Source organism: Neofelis nebulosa, chromosome 8 (genome assembly GCF_028018385.1).
Source record: "Neofelis nebulosa isolate mNeoNeb1 chromosome 8, mNeoNeb1.pri, whole genome shotgun sequence".
Classification (NCBI taxonomy): domain Eukaryota; kingdom Metazoa; phylum Chordata; class Mammalia; order Carnivora; family Felidae; genus Neofelis; species Neofelis nebulosa.
This window is the reverse complement of record NC_080789.1, coordinates 115,129,208-115,151,802: the sequence shown is the minus strand read 5'-3', so window position 1 is coordinate 115,151,802 and position 22,595 is coordinate 115,129,208. Positions and strand designations below refer to the sequence as shown.

At 45.5% G+C, this 22,595-nt stretch overlaps 1 protein-coding gene across 19 annotated transcripts in view; it reads left to right on the top strand.

Annotated features, from left to right (window-relative positions):
- SVIL (supervillin) overlaps window positions 1-22,595 on the top strand; it is a 231,308-nt gene that overhangs the window by 167,722 nt on the left and 40,991 nt on the right. For 12 of the 19 annotated variants that reach the window (XM_058681568.1, XM_058681564.1, XM_058681566.1 and 9 more), the window contains 10 exons: window positions 352-386; window positions 951-1,012; window positions 1,310-1,449; window positions 3,303-3,398; window positions 5,130-5,373; window positions 5,834-6,407; window positions 7,247-7,472; window positions 16,260-16,389; window positions 20,057-20,104; window positions 20,657-20,734. In XM_058681568.1, coding sequence (XP_058537551.1) covers window positions 352-386; window positions 951-1,012; window positions 1,310-1,449; window positions 3,303-3,398; window positions 5,130-5,373; window positions 5,834-6,407; window positions 7,247-7,472; window positions 16,260-16,389; window positions 20,057-20,104; window positions 20,657-20,734 — 1,633 coding nt within the window. The remainder of the gene's footprint in view (window positions 1-351; window positions 387-950; window positions 1,013-1,309; window positions 1,450-3,302; window positions 3,399-5,129; window positions 5,374-5,833; window positions 6,408-7,246; window positions 7,473-16,259; window positions 16,390-20,056; window positions 20,105-20,656; window positions 20,735-22,595) is intronic. The other 7 variants (XM_058681563.1, XM_058681571.1, XM_058681575.1 and 4 more) reach the window with 4 other exon arrangements.

The window sequence follows — 22,595 nt, the reverse complement described above, 5'->3', positions numbered from 1 at the left end:
ATAAATGTCTGTCTACTTGTCGTGTTGAGTTTTATACGACCGTATGCTTGTGCGTAGAAATGGTAAGGTTTGTTTAAACAGTGATCAGTCGTGTTTAAGTTACACTCTGTTTTGGTTTGCCTCCACACGGTGTGCACCTGGCTGGGTTGTGTGCACACGTACTCCACCGTGTCCATTAACAACTGTCCCTGCGTGTTCACAACGAGACTTGCTGGCAGGATGATACTCTTTAAGAGAGTGTGATTGAATTTTTATTTTTGTTTTTACTTTTAATCTGATGCTTTTTTATTTGGATCTTCTATTCCCACCAGCTAACTTTTTGTCATTTTTATTTGCTGATGTCTTTCCCAGGTCTGCGTCGCATTCAGAATTGCCAACTGCTGAGGGCAAGTATCTGTTTTCCTTTTACTGCTTCTCTGTCGTCTCACCCCGACCAGGTTTACATAAGATTTCACTTTTTTGAGAGGATGAGATTATGGAGCATACCGATTTCTTTTCTGCAGGTTTTCTTTCTGTGAAAATATTAAAACCTAGCTGAGATTCTCAGATGAGCTTTCCCTCATTTTTGAGAGAGAACTGTGGAATGTATAATACTGAAATGACTGTTTGGCTAAAGAAGCAGATTTTTGTTTATTTCTTGTTACTATTTAACAATGAAGATGAGAATTTCCTTTCGTAAAAATCTATTCTCAAACCTCAATTGTTCAAATATTAGAATAGAAAATTCCTGTCCGGACAGAGTTTTGTCTGGTTAAGCGCAGTGGAAATTAGCACCTTTTCACTGAGCAGAGGGATGGGATCCCTCCGAGGGGAAAATACTACCAAGTGTAATTTGGGGTACGTCCATTCTTCTCTTCCAAGGGTTTCCAAGTCAGCCTTGGGAAACTCTTCAGAGATTTCACCTCCATTTTTCTCACGATGTTCGGTGTCTCTTTTGTGGCCTTTTGCAGATGAAGAAAAGGTAGACGAACGAGCCAAGCTGAGTGTTGCTGCCAAGAGGCTGCTTTTCAGGGTAAGGTGCGCCAAGTGCTTGAAGAGAAGCTGTCACCCCGCTCCCCCTGTTCCCTGCGTGGCCCCTGGCTCCCATCTCGCCCTGGCCTGTGCACCCCCCTGCCTGAGCCCCCCGGCTGATGTGGCCACCAGCCCACACCGCAGGGGTGTGGACTTCTGAGAATGCTGCCTGCCTTCCAGGTGGACCCTCCCAGAGGGCCCTCCCAGGTGTCCTGTAGGGGGACAGAACAGAGATGCTCTGTGGCCCCCGCGCCCTTCGCCCACATTTATAAGGATTCCACATTGTTTCTGATCTTAGGAAATGGAGAAATCATTTGATGAGAAAAACGTTCCAAAGAGACGCTCCAGAAACCCGGCCGTGGAGCAAAGGCTGCGGCGGCTGCAGGACAGATCCCACACCCAGCCCGTCACCACCGAGGAAGTGGCCATCGCAGCCACGTAAGTCCCCCTTGTGACCTCTTGGCCTTGGGAGAAATGTCTTCTTGAAGGAAAAAAAAAAGATTTAGAGGCTTGTAAATAAAGTGAAGTGATCAGGAGATGGTTTAGTGAGAAGCCAACAGAGAAGTTGGTACTTTGGTATCTCCCTTACTGTGGTCTCTATGAACTTTGTAATGGGATGTGTTGCCTGCTGTATCTCCTAGAAAAACCTAGAGAGGAACTTAAAATTGTTGTTCATCTGTGCATTTTCGAATCGTTTTTACAATGGAAAATTTAAAACAGATTTTTTTAAAGTTATTGATTTAGAGAGTGCAAGCTGGGAAGAGGCAGAGAGAGAGAGAGAGAGAGAGAGAGAGAGAGAGAGAGAGAGAATCCCAAGCACAGAGAATCCCAAGCACAGAGCCCGACGTGGGGCTTGAGCCCACGAACCATGAGATCATGACCTGAGCCAAGATCAAGAGTGAGACGCATAACCGACTGAGCCCCCAGAGTGCCCCTAAAGCATGAGATTTATACAGTGAAACCCCCCCCCCACGTACTCATCACCCTGTTTCAACAGTCAGCAGCCAGCCAGTCAGTCATGCTCTACTGACATCCTACTCCCTCATCCTCTCCTCCTGCATCGTTTTTAGGAAAACCCCAGATACCGTTTCATCCATCAGCATTTCAGCCGATATCCCAAAAAGATAAGGGTTCTTTTTGTTTGTTTTTAAATAATCACCAAAACCCCCAAAATATGACTCGGAAGTTTGATGACTTTCTGTACATGAGCAACATGTTCCTATATGTTCAGAATGGATTTCCCAAAGTAATTCAGAGATCATTGCTTCAATCAAGTGAGAACTTTTATCAGTGTTTTAAAAATTGCTTTTGTGCTTCCCCTGGACACACACACACACACACACACACACACACACACACACACACACACTGTTCCTGAAGAAAGGAAGTTCATCTCCTTCAGGGCATGGCCATCCCATGAGGCATCTGTAGCAGCCCACATCTATGTACCTGCTGTTTGATCACTTCTTACCCAGCTGTTCCTCAGCCTCCTGGTGTATTTGTGGATGAGTACTTCATGCATTCATTAGGAACTCATGGCAGCTCAGCTTTTCCTTTTTTTTTTTTTTTTTTTAATGTTTATTTTTGAGACAGAGAGAGAGAGACAGCGCATGAGTAGGGGAGGGGCAGAGAGAGCGAGACACAGAATCTGAAGCAGGCTCCAGGCTCTGAGCTGTCAGCACAGAGCCCGACGCGGGGCTCAAACTCACAAAAGTGAACTCATGACCTCAGTGGAAGTCAGACGCTTACCCGACTGAGCCACCCTGGTACCCCATTTTTTTTTTTTTCATGTTTGAGTGGCTGTTGTAAACTAAGAAGCAACTACCTGTGGGAGTGAAACAGTAAATATAAACCAAAATTACCACCTTGTAAGGGCCCCGAATCTACTTTGATGTGCTTTATAGATCACATGAGTACACTGATTTTTTACAAAATGGATTGAGAACAACATTCCGAAACGTGGGCATTACCTACTGACTTGCTGGTGTCGATATCAGCTTTCCCTTAAGTTATTTTAAAAATCAGGGCATTTATTCTGAAGACAGGGTGAATCCTTTCCAAACTTTCAAAACCTAATCGTACGCCGTTTACTTCGCGTAGCCTGTTTCTTATTTCCTAAGTTTGTAATTGCTCCTCCCGTTCTTTTGTAATTTGCCCCCAAACACTTAGCAAATAATTGCGTGAAAATATCGATTTGCTGTTTCTGAATTTAAAACTGTGTTTTCCTTTAATGCTTCTTTTCTTCTTCTCTCTCCTTACGAACGTTCCTTCTTTGGCAATTGCTTTTAAAGTGAACCTATCCCTGCTTCGTGCTCTGTGACCACCCACCCTGTAATGGCAAGACTTCCTAGTCCCACTGTAGCTAAGAGCCCTGTGTCGCCTGCCAGGTACTGGACAGAAGTAGCTGCATGCAGCCTGAGGGCAAAGGTCCTAGACAGCAGATGCATCTCATGCTCTGAATGCCTGTCATTTGTTTGAGAAACGAGTCAGAGCGACGAGTTGCTCTGGGAATGGATGGCAGTTTGTTTTGTCATAGTGCAAGACTCCGCTAACTCCATGTAGGCCTGCATGAGAAAACATTTCGCCTACCTGCTTACGTTGTGTGTCGGAACTAGGATCACACTAACTCACTTACCCGCTTGTTTTGTTTCTGTTTTTCATGATCGTGGTAATCCCTGTGAGATTTCATTCTTCTAAAATACTAGCACTTAATGAAGATTAATAGGCAAATGGGGAGTTAACATGAATGTTGAAATTCCAGTAATACCCCAGTTTTTTAAAAACGCCTGTCATCGTAAAGACATGCTAAAAACAATCCTATAAATTTCTAACGTATAGAGAGACAAGGCCACGACATTTTGGGATTGGGACAATAATAATTCATAGTGTCTGCGCTTAGATGTTTTACTACTAAGTTTTCACTTGTGGTGTTTTGAAAGTATGTCCTTACGGCATGTAAATATCCGCTCTGTTTTACTGTGAGGGACCAAATCACAACGGCTAAAAGTAAGGTTAGAAGAAGTCACGTGGCAATACAGATATACGTGTGGCCCCACCCAGAAGCAGGGGTCTCTGGCAAGGTAGGTGACCATTGCTCTCCTCGATCTGCGTTACCATCCGTTATACCCTGGAACACTGACCCTGCTCTCGGGTCTGGGACAGCTTGTGAATTGGTGATTTAATTGGAGTTCAGACAGGATATACTGTTCACTGGGCTTGGGAATTGGATGTGCCAGTGACATAAACATACATTGTCATAAACCTTCTAGGATCCACAGTGACCAGGTAATGGGAAGCCTTCTCCTCCACCTGAAAGTTGGAGGAACTTATCAGCACCTAATTTCCTTCACTTTTCCAAGTTACTGGTAGAAAGTTATGAGAGAAAATGCTATACAGAAGGAGTGAAAGGAATCTTTAAAATTGAACTATTTGTGTTTAGCTAGTGAAAATCAAAACTCTTGTTTTAAGTTTATTTTTCATTTTTGAGAGAGAGAGAGCGGGAGCAGGGGAGGGGCAGAGAGAGTGGGAGGGAGCATCTCAAGCAGGCTCTGTCAGCACAGAGCCCGACGAGGTGCTCTCTCTCACCAACTGTGAGGTCGTGACCTGAGCCGAAATCAAGAATCGGACGCCCAACCAACTGAGCCACCCAGGCGCCCCCAAAACCAAAACCCTTTGTTACAGATATGTTGTTGGCCAAATGACTGTATTATTTCCTAATTCTATAACGTGAAAAGAATACCTCTGAACCACATACTTAGATAATGTATAAATATGCCATCGGTAATGCCTTGGGACTCCCTTTAGCCTTACTTATTGATACTATAATGATACATGTCCCTCTAAGACAAGGCATATCCAAACTGACTTCAGTTCCTTAAAGAGAAAATTCACTTTGTAGAAATAATTCAGAGCTAACGACCTGCTCTTTGTGAGATTGGTAATGCTAGCCGTGGTCTTCTTAACAGCTAAACGGTGCCCACGCCTGTCTTAAATTTCTGTAGGGAGAAGTCAGCCCTGTTCAAAATTAAGCGACGCTGGGAAGAAAGTTAATATTCACAATTTAGCAGTGGGCTTTTGTTGGTTTTTCTCTGTGTCACCGACTTTTTTATCCCTTTCAGACTACAGGCATCTGCTCACCACAAGGCTTTAGCCAGAGACCAGGCAAACGAGGGCAGAGATTCTACCGAGCAAGGTGAACCTGACTCCTCCACTCTAAGCTTAGCAGAGAAGTTGGCCTTGTTTAACAAGTTGTCCCAGCCGGTCTCAAAAGCTATTTCTACCCGAAACAGAATAGACATGAGACAGAGGAGAATGAATGCTCGCTATCAAACTCAGCCAGTCACGCTTGGAGAGGTAGAGCAGGTGGGTACGCTGTGATCTGGTTCCTCTGGGGGAGGGGGGAGGGGGGCTGCGGTTCTTAAAACATAGGAACACAGTGTTGCTCCTGGGTTAGGGGTATAATGAAGGCGATCTACCTGTAAACTGTGTTACCTGTAAGCAACTAGGTAAGAACTTCTTTCCTAAGAAAGATAGCCATGCCAAGTACATTTCTCTTTTTCTGTTTTCCTAATTTGCTTGCCGAAAGCAGCTGGAATGAGTCCTTTCTGGAGAGAAAAAATAGGATTCACAATCTGCTTTTCACCCAGATGATTTTGATTAATGAGATGCATTATATGAAATATGTCTAGGGTTGGCTTCCCGCTAAGATAAGCAGTGAAACTGCACCACATGTGGTATTTCAGTCTATGCCAATCCATAAACTGGGATTTATAGACACAGTCTTTTTGAATCAGCTTTTTGCATTTTAACTGTGTCCTCGCAGGTGCAAAGTGGAAAGCTCATTCCTTTCTCACCGACTGTTAACACCTCTGTGTCCACCGTGGCATCTACAGTCCCTCCAATGTACGCTGGGGATCTTCGGCCAAAGCCATCTGTGGACGACATCCCAGGTGCCACTGACTATAGACTTCCGTCCTCAATAGAAAATTCAGAATCTCCGGTTAGAAGCATTCTGAAGTCCCAAGCCTGGCAGCCTTCAGCAGAGGGTAGTGGGAGCAGAGGAATGTTGAGAGAGTTTGGAGAGACAGAAAGCAAGAGAGTCTTGACAGGTGGAAATGGTGGCAAAGCGTACGGGTCCTGTGAGGAAGCAGAGCCATCGTGCCCCACCCTTAACAGAGTCTGGGAAGGAGACAGCCATAAGGAGCCCAAGGATGCTGTTCCGAGAAGGGGAAGCCTGGAACTAGCTCATCCCCCCGTGGCCCACCTTGGTGACGAACTGAAGGAATTTTCCATGGCTAAAAGCATCGCACAGGGGAGGCCAGACTTGAGGGACAGGCAGCCCTTTGAAGAGAAGGTCGACGTGGAGAATGTCTCAAGAAGGAAGTTTTCACTAAGAGGTACGTTACTGCTCCTAAAGTTTTGAAAACCAGCTGGGTTTTTGGTGCCTGTTTTGGCGTCTGCTTGGTTGCCTGTGTCTGTGATTATTTTTAACTCAGGTAGGAAGACAGTTTGTAACTAGTATTGGTTACAAATCATGGGTGAATCCTCCTCTCCCCACATCTCCCTTTCGCATGAATCTGACCTGGATTAATCAATTTTTCAGCAATAAAAATACCTGGAGCTCTTTCATACATCCTGACAAGGATTCTTGATGACTTTGGGCACATTAACTCACAGAACAGCCTTGTGACCTGCTGGCCCTGACAGTCCCTTTTATGAGTTGATGACCCCAAAAGGGCTAGGTAAGCGCAGGGAATAAGGGCTTGAACCCAGGACTGTGGATTTCCAGACTCTTTCTACAGTCCCGTTATGCCGACTAGGAAGCTCTGTTGCTGGTGGCTTTAGTCCTTCTTTTGCATTTCCATAAAATGATAGCGTGTAAGTTACAGTGCTGGTTTTGGTTTGTGATTATAGCCATTTGAAACAGAGAAAGTATTGCTTTGGAGGAGGAGAAACGTTTTGTAGCGTGTACTTAAAGCTAACATCCTGTGTGTTGCACATAGGAAAAGACACACAGTCACAAAAACATTTGCTGTGTGCAGTAACCCACCGGGCAGTTTGGTTTCCTCCCAGAGTGTAGCCTGCTATACGGATTTGCATAAATCCGAGTGGATTGGGTCACCCCCCTGCGCCCACGGATTGGATTGAACTCCCGGTGCGGGACCGCAGAGGGTGAACAGCTGGAAGAATGTCTGCCTGGAGGAGTGAGTGCTGACTTTGCTCCTCTCCTCCCCAGCGGCTGACTTCGGGGAGCCCGCTTCCGAGCAGACGGGCACAGCTGCCGGGAAAACTGGTGCTCAGGCTGCAACCCCCGTGTCCCGGAAGCAGCAAGAGCCTTCCGAGCAAGCACTGGAGAGGTACTCCAAGAGTCCGGGTGCGATGTTTGCTGCCGGAGAGATCAGAGCGCCAGCCGTGGAGGGCATCCTCGACTCAGCCAGCAAAACCATGTCAATTAAAGAAAGGTAATACGATTTGATGATTAGGAAGTAATTCTGTGGGGGAGGAGCTGGCCGTTTGCTCGTAGAAAAAGATCTGAGTGATGGGCAGGGGTGACGTCGCAAGCCTGGATGCTCAGGGGTGGTAGTGCCTGAGGAGCGCCAGTTCCAGACTCAGATGAGGAAACACAGACATCTGCTTGCATCATTTGTGTGCAGTTCCGTTTGTTTTTTGGGTTTTTTTTTTTTTTTTTTTTTTTTTGGTTTGCTTTTTTTTTTCTCCATATGAAATTCTTGGAGTAGCCAGCGATGGCAGCAGAGATCTTGGCTCTTTTCCCGTCAGACACGTGGCTTAAAATTGAATGCACCCATGCTTTGTGACTATTTGTCTGTGTAAAGTATAGGTAGACAGAATGAAGGTAAATCCATATTCGATCTTTGGGATTCGAATCTGAGTTTTGTTTATGCTACAGAAAGTGAAACGGATGACTTTGCTGAAGTGCGTTTAGAAATTTTGTATCAGGTAATAGCGGTGAAAGATTACATGTGAGTGTCGGGTAACACCGTAGCCTCATTTTATTCAAAAGAAGAGTGGAGGATAGAAAGGCTGGGTTTAAATAGGACAGATACAGGGAACCCGAGCTGAATATTTCAGGTCGTATTTTCCTTGTTAACCATTAGCCACCGTGGAATTAAGCAGCAAAAGACGTAATTGTGACAGGAAGACCAAGCAGCAGAACCTTCTCTGCGCTTCTCCAATGTGACCGGCACAACCCGCCATGCCCACCCAGACCCTTCCTCAGCACCTCCCACCACTCAGAAGTTCTCTTGCGCTGTCCGACGGTGGCCGCTCTTATTTTTCTGGATACGTTTTGTACTGCCTAAAACTATATATCAAACCAGGATGAATACTCTGGTTTCTCTTCAGATTGTATAAATCTTTTGCCTTTTGTATCCAACCAGGCTGAGAATTGTTCATTCTGTTTTTCAAGCCGAGCTTTTTGAGCATCACTCACAAAAAGCTAGGCAGATGGAGCCTTTCTCAACGGACAAATTAGTAAGGTTGTTAAATCTTACTTTGGCCTTTACCTATTTAAAATTCACAGTAGATGCGGGTGCCTGGGTGGCTCAGCCAGGTACGCGTCCAACCTTCGGTTTCGGCTAGGGTCATCATCTCAATTTGTGAGTTCGAACCCCACGTCAGGCTGTGCTTGGGATCCCCTCTCTCCCTCTCTCCCTGCCTCTACCCCCTTCGTGCACGCATGCTCGCTCGCTCTCTCTCGCTCTCTCTCTCTCTGTCATAATAATAAATAAAACTTAAAAAAAGATTCACAGTTACATGAGACTGCTAGACCAAGACTTAGATGAAGAACTGATGGGGTCAGCTAAGCGAGAGTGACATCTTGAATCAGGGAAGCTGTCTGGCCTGTGCTTGTGTGAAGTCCTCCTCCTCTGAAACCTGGCCTAGAGAGACTTTGATCCCAGAGATCCTACTCTTGATAATCAGCTGGGTGAGAAGGAGGGGACATCATTTACGGGAATTAATGAGAAATATCACTCACCCACAAGTTCTGGCGTTTTATACATCAGAAAATATCTCTGGAATAAAATCCCAGCGAAACATACCATTATGCTCCCATTTTTTTACAGAGGCTCATAAAGTAGATTCCGCATCTCTGGTGGGGACTTAGGACTTTTGATGTCGTTTTGTGTCTATCCACTATGCAGTAATTCTTGATTCACCTGCCCATTTTTAGTCAATCTGAGTTTATCTGGGTCCTTCTGAAAGCAGTTTTAATCTTTTTTTTTTTTTAATTTTGTTTAACGTTTATTCATTTTTTGATAGAGACAGAATGTGAGTGGGGGAGGGGCAGAGAGGGAGACCCAGAATCCAAAGCAGGCCCCAGGCTCCGAACTGACAGCCCAGAGCCCGACGCGGGGCTCGAACCCACGGACCGTGAGATCACGACCTGAGCTGAAGTCGGACGCTTAACCGACTGAGCCACCCAGGCGCCCCTGAAAGCAGTTTTAATCTTAATGTAGAGTTCTCATTTGTAGAAAATATGAGAGACTGTAAAGGCACAGTTGCTTAGCCACCCGGACCTCACAGATGTCCAAGTTCAAGAATGGCTGTGAGGTTTCTGTGACCTCCCTGAAAGTGGGTTCAAAACCAGCTGTTGATCACAGGCACCATCTGGCTAGTGGGACACAGAACTTCTCAGTCTCCAGGGACTCCTGACCCCGATCTGTTGAGAACCATGATGGTAAAGAATACTTTTGCTCTTCGGTTTTTTTTTAAATAACTGTTTAAAAAAAAATGAGGGGACACTTTATTAGCAGCAACCCTTGTCACAAATTATGCTAACAGAAAATATATTGCCAGTGATCCTTTCCCCCTTATCTTGATAGTACTTTCATTTGTACTTTGCTGAAAAAGCAAACCTGTGTATCTTTATAATTCATCTGTGATCGTTTTTCCCTAAGTGGGGCTCTGATCGCTCCCTTCTGTTAAGAAAGAAGAAAGAATGAAGCTTGACCCATCCAAAATAAGAATGCTCTTTATATATTATGTGAGTGTCCCTTTTTCTTTTGTGAGGTGACACATAAAATAGAATTTTTTTTAAGTTTATGTATTTTGAGAGAGGGGGAGGGAGAGGGAAAGAGAGGGAGAGACAGAATCCCAAGCAGGATCCACACCATCAGTGCAGAGCCCAACGCGGGCCTCAAACCCACAAACCGTGAGGTCATGACCTGAGCTGAGATCAAGAGTCAGATGCTTGGGGCGCCTGAGTGGCTCGTCGGTTAAGCGTCCTACTTCGGCTCAAGTCATGATCTCGCGGTCTGTGAGCTCGAGCCCCGTGTCAGGCTCTGTGCTGACAGCTCGGAGCCTGGAGCCTGCTTCGGATTCTGTGTCTCCCTCTCTCTCTGACCCTCCCCCATTCATGCTCTGTCTCTCTCTGTCTCAAAAATAAATAAAACATTAAAAAAAAATTAAAAAAAAAAAAGTCAGATGCTTAACCGACTGAGCCACACAGGCGCCCCTAAATGGAACTTTTAACCCTTACTGTAATTTCTTCTGACTGCCTCATTTTGCCAAAGGAGGGGTTTGGCTCCCAGGGCCACCAGGGCCCACGCGGGGAACCGACAGGCGCAGGCACTGGTCCCCACCTTCCCCATGGTAGGCGGGGTGACACTGCCGTGCGCTCACGCTGGCCTGCAGGCAGCTAACGTGTGTGGTCTCGCTAGGAAATTGACTGGAGGACACCAGTGCTAGCCGGACAGCAGGGTCAGCAAGATTTGCCCTCCTCCTGTGTTAATTTTCTCAATGCACGTGTTCTCGTGGCTCATTTCCAGTTTCACACTCCCATTTCCGACTCTTAAGAAGTAGAGACTGGACTTTGCAGAGTTCCTTTACCGCTTCTGCGAAAAAGCTGCAGCCCCGAGGACGCAGTTCTGGCCTCCTCCGCCTTGTGAATCGTCTCCTTTCTGCTCGGGACGGGGGCGTGCTGAGCCTCCGGTCTGAGGAGCACCCGGGGCCATGTGCTGTCCTCTGCATCTTTCATGCACTAACTACCTCATTAGTGCTGAAGGCAGCCGTAGCAGGGAGCCAGCGTTATCCCCACTTTGTACATAGTAACTAGGACCTAGGAAAGTGTAGCAACTAAGAAATTACCGGAAATCCTCAATATGCTCCCCTTTTCTAGGGCAGGCTGGAGGTTCAAGCAGACATGCCTAAAGGTTCCTTCTCTTTCTTCGTCTTTGCTGATATCCAGAATATGGAGTTTGAACCGTCACTAACACAAAACTTAGGACACAATCGGCTTTTGCCCCTGGATTAATAAAGTCACTGTTTCGTAACTGCCTAAACGATTTGGGTTTAAATCATCCCTGGTTGGGTACTTCTTTGAAAAACATTATAAATCGAGTAAATTGTGTGTTCCTTAGGCCTAAAACCTTTGAAACCTCTTCAGAAGTGCGCTAGGCTATTAGAAATCTTTTCCACAGTTACTGGAGCAATGGTATCTGTGTGTTTGTATTCAGGAGATTACTAAAAAAGGCAAAAAAGCCATCCTGTCTTGTGAGGGCTTAGCTGAACTCCCGGGAATGGTGAAGAATGCGCCCCACGCCTCTCGCCAGCCTGCAGAGTCCCCTGCACGCCTCTCCACCCACCCTTGGCCTGCTCCCCACCAGCCAGAGACTGTATCCATGCTTCCCCGGCAGGGACTGGAGGCTCTTGCTGGAGATTTCAGCCACCAGAGGGCCCCCAGCTTTACGTAAGAATTATGACAGGAGGTGTGTTTCTCCTTTGCAGCCTCCTTTTCTGATCTTTGATTTGTCCCCTTTTGAAAGACACACTAGCTCACTCCTGCGGCCTGCAGACTAGCCAAGACCAAGATCGGATATGAGTACCAATCAGTGCCGGTCAGTCCTATCTGAAATCTGCCTGGTGCCTGTGATTGTTTGAAATGAGGGGGCATTTTCAAAGGGGCAGAAGAAAAACCACATGAGATTAGGGGCCATGTGGTTTGCCTGTCCCGTATTTGACCCAGCCCTGACTGCTGTGAGCCTGCAGAACCCGTTCTAATCAGGCAGGGCTCTCAGACCAGGGCCGCTGAGCACAGCCACGTCAGGCCAGTGTCCCCCGCTGAGAAAGTGTGGGCTGTGGCAAGACAGGCAGACATTTCCCCCCGGGTGGCCTGGCGAGCACACAGCACGGTGGCCCCTGGCCAGGCCTTGGGGTTAATAAACTAACACGGTGCCACTCACTGGGCTCTCCACCTCAGACTAAGCAGATGCCCAGGCTCTCAACATCACAGCCCTGCAAACAGTGCTTGGACTTGGCGGATGTTACAAGCGCTGACAGTCGTTTGAATTGCATAGGCAGTAATTTATGGCATGTGTAGGACCTGACGTTTCACGCCTCAGCCCCTGCCAGCACATAGCGGTCTCGTTGACTCTGGAGGGTCTTGGGATTGCAGGAGGAGAGAACGTGTTTGGAAAGGTCTCCTGCCCTCCTCAGCTTGTTGAACACCCAGTAGGAAATCGGAAGGGACAGGAATGATACGTTTAAGTTTCAGTGCGTGTTATTTGTAAGTTACCTGTCGTGCCATTTGCACTCTGCAAGCTAGGGCAGGGTCCAAGTACCATGCGCGCTGAATCGAACCACCGTCTCTTCCATGGTATTCTGGTTACTCTGTAGTCTTTGGAAACTCCTGATGATGACCCTGCCGGCACTTCCAGAAGTAAGATTTTAGGATTTTGGAATGGAGAAATTCTTTGAAGGCCATCCCAGGGGGAGAAAAGAACATTATAAGCAAGCCAGAATACTCTGCAGTTTCTAAAACATGAGGACAAAAACAAGTCTGGACAGCTAACACACTAATGTAGTGAGACAAGCCACCTATTGGGAGGCAGGGCACCCCTGCACGGGAACCATATCACCCTGCCCCAGTGACGTACAGCCTGACCTCCGTCAACGAAATCCTTGGCCTGTATGTGTACTCGTGCCTTGTCCGTCACATCGGGGACAATAACCAGTTTCTTTGAGGTTGCTGTGTAGAGCAGTAGAGTGTCAGGTGTACTATAAGCTGGTTGTAGATTCCACAGTTTGATTTTTTTCTAAGTCAGGTTTATATCGCTCAGAGCAGCCGCTGAGGAAACCATATGGTTACTTGGATTATGTTGTCATTGCTCTGGATTCCCAGGAGCTTTGTTGTGAGAATGTTCTCAAGGACTGTAGTGCATTATTTCCCATAAACCCAACTCACGAGGATGAATTTGACGTTTTAGAATCTCTCAACTCATTTGGAATCAACTCTGATTAAAAAGGTAGATGGGAGGCTGGGTGGCTCAGTCGGTTAAGCATTGACTCCTGATTTCAGCTCAGGTCATGATCTCACGGGTTTGTGAGATTGAGCCGTGCATCGTCAGGCTCTGTACTGACAGTGCAGAGCCTGCTTGGGATATTACCCCCCCCCTCAAAATAAATAAACAAACTTAAAAAAAAAAGGTAGATGGACAAGATGAATAACTACTGGTCTGTGTCAAAGGTGAAGTAAGACACGGAAGCTGGCTCTGAGACCAATTTGCAAGAATGTCAGGGAGGTGAATGTCTCTCGTCACAAGATGGTGAATTGGAAGTACTTCTTCACTTGAGTGTAAGAGGACTGGCATGCCCCCTTTTTGAAAATCTCATTTATAGACCCTTTGAAACCTTTGAAAGCTCTATGCAAATCCTAATTATTTTTTCATGATTTTATTATTTTTTCTTATTAGAATAAAACCGACTCATTCAGAATAATTAGAGAAAAGATGAGTCATTATCTAGTCTGATGGAAACACCTGAAGGCATTGAGAATTTGTATTTAAGTGCATGAACTAGTCCTTGTAGCATGCAGAGTACTGTCAGACCTCACAGATCACAGCAGGTAGGGCTAACTGAAACCATTAGCCAAATGGGGACTGTCTTAGAGAGTACGATTCCGACTCTCATCGCCAATGTGGGTTTTTTCCTCCACCACCAAGTGTCTCTGACACCAGCTAGGAATCCTACAATTCAACTCAATTCTGATGCTGTGTACCTTGAGTTGGCATCAGATTCTACAGGTTAAGTGCTCCGTCCTATAAGACTGCCCCCCAACACACACACACACACACACACACACACACACACACACACACACACACACACACTTCAGATGCCAGTGACAGGGCCACGTTGTCACCTGGGTTTTTCACCCTACAGGCTATAGATTGGAGATTCCAGTGACCCCCTCCTTGGGTTTGATTTACTAGAGAATCTCACAGAACTTAAATAAATGTTTTGCTCACTAGATCTCAAGTTTATTATGGATGGATATAACACAAGAAGAGTTAGATGGAAGATCATAGCGCCAGGTATAGGGAAAGGGCGTGGAGCCCCCACGCTCTCTCCAAGCGCACTCCTCTCCCCCAGTTTCCACATGTCCACCAACCTAGAAGCTGTCTGAGCCCCATTCTTCTGGGTGTTTATAGAGGCATCATTACATAGGTGTAGTCGATTAGATCATTGGCCATTGGTGAGAGATTCCACCTCCAGCCACTCTCCCCTCTCCAGAAGTCAGGGGGCGTGAAACTGAAAGTCCCACCCCTCTAATCAATATTTGTGATTAGAGGCAACCAGTTCCCATCCTTAGGTACTTCCCCAAATGCTCCTGATTAATAGACACCTCTGTCATTCTCATCACTTAGGAAATTCCAAGGGTTTCGGCAGCTCTAGGCCCAGAAAGTTGATGAAAACCAAGTATATATTTCCCATTATAAATCACAGTATCACAGACTGATAAGTGGCATTATATCAGTTTTATAGAATGGTCATTTGAGGTCTTATCTGTCGCATCGCGGAAGGGAAGGGAAGGGAAGGAAAAGGAAGAGTAAGGGATAGGTCCAGAGTTCGAAGCTTCTGCCCCTTTGGGGGAGTTCTTTTCTTTGTTGCTTACTCTGCGTTATTTGAATGAATGGACAAGTTAAGGTTAAGGTATGATTGTGTATAAGTTTGTAGATGGAAGTGGATTCTTATTCAAGTACTGGAAAGTTTGCTTTTTTATTTGCTTAGGAAAACTTTTATCGAGGAGCAGAATATATTTCATCCCATCTCCAGTTCAAATATTTAGTGGAGTCAGGAAAATTAGTAGAAGGGACCTAAGAGACCATTGAGTCCAGTTCCCAGTATGACCAATACGGAAAGGAGGCCAGGCTACTTGACCAGAGTTCACGGCCAAGCTAGGGTTGATGTGCTGCTTTAAAATTTGCAAGTTATGCACATGCACTAGGATGTTTAAAAGACTTGGCCGGGCAGGCTCTGCAGAGAGCAAAAGGGGTCTAAATCCCTTTTTTTCCCAGTCTTTAAATTGTTTGAGCATCAGCTCAAATGAGTTTAACGATAACCACATTTTTCCCTTTTATCTTTCCCATGTTTGTCCAACTTAAATGCCCAAGACTGCTTCGTTCATTGTAGGGGAGTGAGCCAAAACAGCCTCATGCTCACGAAAATAGCCTTTCACAGATTGTAGCATCCAGGCAGCTCTGTGTCAAGTTACACCAGAGTTGAGCTAAAGTAGGTTAGGTAAAAATCTCAATTAATTAGATTCTTTTTTTGTATGTGGCTTTCCCCAGGAGGAAAGTTGGAGTAATCATTTTTCAAAAATGGGTTTGTAGAGAACAGTTTCTGTATTTAGAAGATAGATTCGAAAGACCGAGTGCATTTGGAGGAAAAGGACAGGGCTTAGAGTACAGGAAGAGAAGAAAATCTTAAACATTAGTTTGCCTTTTATTGAAAGGTACAAGACGATGGTTAATTTTTTATAGCTTTTAGTTTTGAAACCCATTTCTGCTGTGTTTTCTGCAAAGGAGTACTATCCAATCCAGCTGTAGTCATTAAATGCTATTTTACCAAGTGACCAGAAGGGGTCATTAGAAGACATTTTTCTCTGGGGATGGTTACCTTAATCTCTTTGCTCTCAGGGTAAGGGCAAGGGAAAAACACAGAGATTCCTTTGGTAGAATGATGAAGCATCTTTATCTGGCAAGTGAGATTTCAGGTTTGCATTGTAATCAACTCAAAATTTGGGGGGGGGGGTGCATCTTAGAAAAGGGAATGGTTATGTTAATTTTCCAGGCATAACTTACTTCAGGATAAATGAAATTCAAAAAGATTAAAATTCAGTAGCTGCGGTCACGTATTGACCAAAGACTTCTAACTGACCCAAATTATGGTTCTGTTACAAGTAAGAGTGTGGTGCTGAACCCCTTTTGGTTGGCGTGTTTTCCCCTCAGATTAGCACTGTTGAGGAAAAGCGGTGAAGAGGATTGGAAAAACAGACTTAGCAGAAAGCAGGAGTATGGCAAAGCGTCTATCGCCGGTGGCCTGCACGTACAAGAAACGGAACAGTCCCTCAAGAAGAAGGTAATGCTTTACGTGTTCGGGAAAAGCACTCAACTAACATCATGCCTGGACGTGCATCAGATAGGCGAGCATGCATACCTTGACTAATTACCACCCTGTGAAACACTGTCTTGCCTTTTGGGTTCGCACTGTGCACCTGTCACACAGCAGCTGAAATTGATCAAAAGGTAAAGGCTTGAGATGTTATCAAACTGGTGAGAGCACTGCATACATAAGGCGTCCGCAAGCAAGTCCCTACATTTTGAAGTGTGTACTCTTACTTCGGTTTAAAACCTTCCTGAAACGCAGTCTGACTTTACAATGTTATTAAAACCTTTGTAATGAAAGTCTTTAATCGACCACCAGCAGTTTATAAGTTGGCATATCAAATGTGGACTCGAATGCGCCACACTGAGATTTAAAACCCACGCACCCAGAACAAGGACATGACGGTGGTCAGTGCGTACTTATTTTCGTGATCCTGAGCATGTTTTACAGTGAGCCGGTGTGCCTTTTGTTGAGGATGTGCAGCAACCTATGTTACAAGTTTAAATAAAATCAAATAATACATTGTTATCGATACTGGCAAGCATGTCCTATGGAAAAGCAGTGATGAACTGTTAAATTACGAGTGTAATGATGACCAGCTTTTGACGAGTTAGTGCACACTTTCAAAGCGGACGGTAACTTTCCTGTTGCTTGGCCCTACGATTGTAAATGCATGTGCTGGCTGGAGGCAAGGTGGCCACGTGTGACATGTCCTCTGGCCAACTTCTAGTGTTAAAAGTCTTCAAACAGAAATGAAAAACAAACAAAAAAAACCACTTCCAACAGGACGATCACCTGTACCTCCTTTAGTTCTAAAACAACTTAGCATCTGTGGCAGAGGGGAATAGTGAATGTGGCCTTTATGCATGCAGAAACTTACATGAAAGGGAAGCATCCATGCAGGACGGTGAGGCAGGAACTCTAATACTCCTTTATATGGTGCCTGTGTGTCTTCATACGTTAAATTGGAACAACAATTTATATTTCCTTTTTTGAGACATACATGATATTAAAGATAATGGCTAAAGACATGTGATTTCAGCCATTTGTAAAGTTCTCCAATTCAGTCGGATATTTAAAAGCGTAGGTGTGAAATTTGGATTTCAAGAATGAGATCCTGAAATGGAAAAAACAGCCAGGGTCCTTCGATCGTATCCCTGTTGCCCACAAACTTTATCTAAAAGGGTTTTGAAATCACCGCTTCAAAAGACTTTAACACTCACCTCCTGTTGGTCCTTTTGGAAGATGCAAAGGAGCCATAGGAGCTGACAGTCCCCTATGGCCAGGCAGAAGTTCAAACAGAGCTATTGTGCACATGGCCAGCTGGAGTCCTTGTGAGGAGTGAATGCGATAAGAGCCCTATCGCATTGGGGGATTGCAGGAGATTGGGGGATCATTTGAGCTGTGACCACCAGAAGGCTGTGAGCGTAGGGGGTAAGATCTGAACTGCCTCACACCTGGCTGAGGTTTTCAGAAGGCAAGAGTCGTAAGCAGGGTAGGGTAGCCCTGGGGGTGGAAATACAGTCAACAGAAGCACTGGGGCCCTAAGTGTGCCTGGGGCCCATGTGTGCAGGGATGTCTCTGGGCTCCTGGACGCTGCAGATTCTGCAGCAGTAGTGAACTCGCTATTCCTCCTCCTCCTCCTCCTCAGTGACCTAGTTCACTCTGGCCTGAGACGGTAAGCTCTTTGAAGTTAAAATAAGCCGATCTATTTTAGGCTTTTGTGGCAGACATTGGGAAATCTCAAGTTCTGTTGAGGTCAAGTGGTTTGCACATGGCTCCTGATAAGCCCTTGGCTTCTTTTCTTCCCAAGGGCTGGCAGTATATTTCAGTCACACCTTCGCTGGGCTTAGATGTGAGGTGCCTCGAGCCTACTCTGTCTTCAGGCAGTCCCCCCACAGCTGAGGAGTCCTTGAGAGACACCACCACTTGCCGGGTGTCTGAATCCTGCCCCAGAGAGAGAAGGACGTTCATGCTGCCTGGTGCATGCCGATGGGATCTTGCTGCATGGGCTGGATCTAGGCTTGCTGCCGGAGAGCTCTGCAAAGGGGAGCAAGCTCCGGAACCTTCCATCTTTAACACCAAGACACGAAGGGGGCTGGTTATAGAGTCAAGGCATCACTTGCGGCACAGTTTGTGCATTCATGAAGGGCACATAATTTCTGGGTGCCGATCCTTTTACAGTTTGCCCTCCTCCAGCTTTTGGGTGTCGTAAGCGCAGTCCCACGAGCTGCAGCCTGTGGAAATGCAGAGGAGACAGGAACTAGAGACAGGACTGTCTAGAAATCACAGCCATTGCCCCTCTGAAAATCCTCGCTGTCCAATAAAAATAGAATGTGAGCAACATAAGTGATCTTAGATTGTCTAGGAACCACGTTAAAAAAAATGTGAAAGGATGCCTTAAAAATCTGTAAGTGTTTTGTCTCTGTCAAAGAGTTTGTCCTCAAACGAAACCAATCTGTGGTTGCTCTAACCAGCATCTCCTTTGGGATCCTATCTGGTAAGAAAATATTCTTTTAGCCCATGAATAGATTTGGAGAACTAAGGTAGAGTTTTCCTTCCCCTAGTAAAAGACTAGTCATGTCTCAGAGAATCTGTAACTTAATAGGAGTTCTCAGCTTTCCAAATTTATTCCCCCAGAATCAGGATTGATGGTTTGGAGCTTCCGAGCACCAATCGTTTACATGGCTGACTCTCTCATTTCCTGTAACAACCAATCTGGGTTCTTTCTCCTCTTTCTTTCCCTTCCTCTCTCTAGGCCACTCTTCTCTCTTCTTTCTCCCGTTTTTGGTTTAGTCTAGGGCAGCGCTAACCTGACTTAGACATTTTTGCTTTTGCAACATCTATAATGAGTTCTGAAGATGAGAAGGCCATTTGGTTTCTAGATTTGGCCTGGTCCACACTGTATGGAATGTGTGCACTTGAACCTGATCTGGAGACCGTTTCTTCCAGGGTAACTCATTCCATCCAAAGAGCGAGAAAAATAATGCAAAGTTGTAAAAGCAGGAGTCTGTCTGTTACAGCTCAGTTGCATGTATTTATTTTTATCGAGTAATTACTCTAAATCTCAACCTCATTTTGGCATACTTGACCTTAAGGCAGATAGTGAGTCCCATGCGGTTTGTTAAGATAATCATCCAGTATATCAGACTTTTTCCAGGAAATAAAATGCCTTTATAGACTTTGCCGTCACCACCCAGCTCTATGTCTGAGTCACAGATACGGACTGGATATCCAGCTGCGCTCTATAGTTTCAGGTCAGGGGAAATCAAGCTGAGACCGACCTATAATGTCCCCAGGGCACGTTCTTGAAGATTCAAGGAAGGTAGATCTGCCAATTCAGGGTCTAATTGTCTGCTGCCTTTGAAATTCCGAATCACAATTCAGGAAACAGTCCATTGAGAGGCCTAAGGGAGGAGGGAGAGAAAAGGCTGATGGTAAGACCTCCAAATTAAAGATTCTCATCCCACTGATGGAATGTGAGTTCACTCGGTGTTTGGGCCACCTGACTGTGTGTGTGAGCATGCGCATGCATCTAATGGAACCCAGGCACAAAATCCTTGAAAATGATTGTGACACCCTTAACCCAACCCTACTCTTCCAGCAGTCCGCAATGTTTCCTATTTGTTTTAACCTGTAGGAAGAAGGAGGATTTGCAGATGATAGTGCCATTTCTAATCTGCTTTGGGTAAGCCTGACTCTAACATAGGTGTCCTCTAGATGACAGCTAGAATTCTACGTCTACCTCACCACATGTAATCTCATCAGTGATGGTTCCCTCTGAGGCCCTCGTGTTTGGTTTCTTACCCTGAGGCAAGATGCCGCCTCTATCCAGAGAAGAGAGCTATCCTGTTACTTTAATTTTTTTTTTTTTAAATCATAGAATGAAAAATTGGAAACGACTTCAAATGAGATATTTTACGTTAAATGCTAAAGCTGTCCATTAAAGTCCTGGTTCCCCTCTCCGTAACCGAGTTACCATATAAATTGCAGGAATCTTGTCGTTAACTCATTTAATTACAGCACAGACCTGACTCGGGTGTATTTACTGTGCTCATATGGATTTATGTTAGCATTCTAAGAAAACAAACGGGAAGGACTCTCTTGAAAAGAGAGCTGAAATTGCAATGAGTAAATTAACATTCTGTCCGAGAAATCCTTGTTTTTGTCTCTCCTCTGCCCCACCCTGCTCTGATAAACCTTCTCTTTTCACCTTTAATCCTCTTGCTTTGCTCTATAGGAACCTGTATATGCTTCTACTTATTCTCCTGCTATACCTGCTGCCCATAAATACCTGTCTTTTGTATCTATTAATCAGGTGAGGAAAAGCCTACACATTTTAAGCCTCATTGCAATTTCCGAGCAGTAGGGAAGAACTTGTTTCGTTTGGAGAAGTAACTCCCTTGCAGCATTTCGGTGTGCGTGTTTGTGTTTGTGCGTGTGCGTGTGAGAGAGAGCGAGCGAGAGAGCGCGAGATCAGTTCTTCATATATTTACAGTCTGTCACACATTTCACATCCTTGGGTCAGACTCTTAGACTTGATGGCATTAATTCACCTCATAATCACGGAACTGGTGTAAGAGGAAAATTTCCCCTTTTAATCTCCAAGCATTATATTCTAAGTCAAGTCAGGAGCCCAAGGAACTTACCAGAGTGTTCCAGCTCCCACTCAGGAACCCTGCCATCTTGCTTAGCTTGGTAAGGGAAGGTGTGGTGGAGGCAGTTGAGTGTGGACGGGCCTGAGAGGAAGACAGAGCAAGGAAGAGGCTATTCTGACAGGAACTGCTTGCAGTCATCTCCTGAAACGAGGAAGCACAGACCTCCTGCCCCCTTACCTTCTGTCTTCACAGTAACTCATCTGAGCCCCACCCCAGAAGGGAGACCTGGCTTGGGCTGAATAATCCTGCTGGTACATAATACATGATGATGTTTAAAGCCAGAAATACCAGTGGTTGGTTTTTATTCCCCTTGGAATGTCCCTGGTGTCAAAATAGCTGTGAAAAGTGCCTGCATCCGCTTTGTCACGAATCCAAGATTCTCGCCTCCAACTGTCTGAGGGAACTTACCTAGCCATTTCCCTCTGCGGGCCTCCGTCTCCTCATCGGAATGGGGACTTTCAGACCTCTAAGGCGTCCTCCATCTAAAAATCTCATGACTATACTATACTGTTCCGTTAGGACTAGTGACGACAAAACAGGTCTTTGAGTGGCACAAAGACCTCATTGCAAATACGAGAGGGACAGAGTGCTGTCAGAGAGAGGTGCCTGGTGAGCCCTCCTGCTACTTCTTGACATCTTCACAATGGAATCTGCCCATTTTTCTCCCCAAGGCAGCCTCTTCCTTAACTCTCCTAGGCTCCTCTGGAGTTGAGAATTCTGATCTGTGAGAGGCCAGCCCCACACAGACAGCAGTGTCCACCCCAAAAGACAGGCCGAAATCTGGAGCAAACCTGCCGTTCTGTCACTAAGGGGGAGCAGGGATGGATGGTTTCTTCTAAATAAGTCATATTAAACTTTAAAAGAAAAGATGTATCATTGAACTCTTTAAATATAAATTTTGTATATTGCACACACACACACACACACACACACACATCTATACACTTTTTAAATAAACTTTATTTTTTAAATTTTTTTTCAACGTTTTTTATTTATTTTGGGGACAGAGAGAGACAGAGCATGAACGGGGGAGGGGCAGAGAGAGAGGGAGACACAGAATCGGAAACAGGCTCCAGGCTCTGAGCCATCAGCCCAGAGCCCGACGCGGGGCTCGAACTCACGGACCGTGAGATCGTGACCTGGCTGAAGTCGGACGCTTAACCGACTGCGCCACCCAGGCGCCCCTAAACTTTATTTTTTAAGGAGTGTTAGGTTCACAGCAAAATTGAGCCAAAAGTACAGAGATTTCCCATATACCTTCTGTGCCCCCCCCCACACACACATAGCCTTCCCCACTACCAACATCCCACACTAGAGTGGTACATTTGTTAAAATTGTTGAACCTACATTGACACATCATTATTGCCCAGTGTCCATAGTTTACATCTGGGTTCAGCCTTGGTGTGCATTCTCTAGATTTTGACAAATGCATAGTGTCATATATCCATCATTGATTACAGTGTCATATAGACTAGTTTCACTGCCCTAAAAAACCTCTGCACTCCATCTGTTTATACCTCC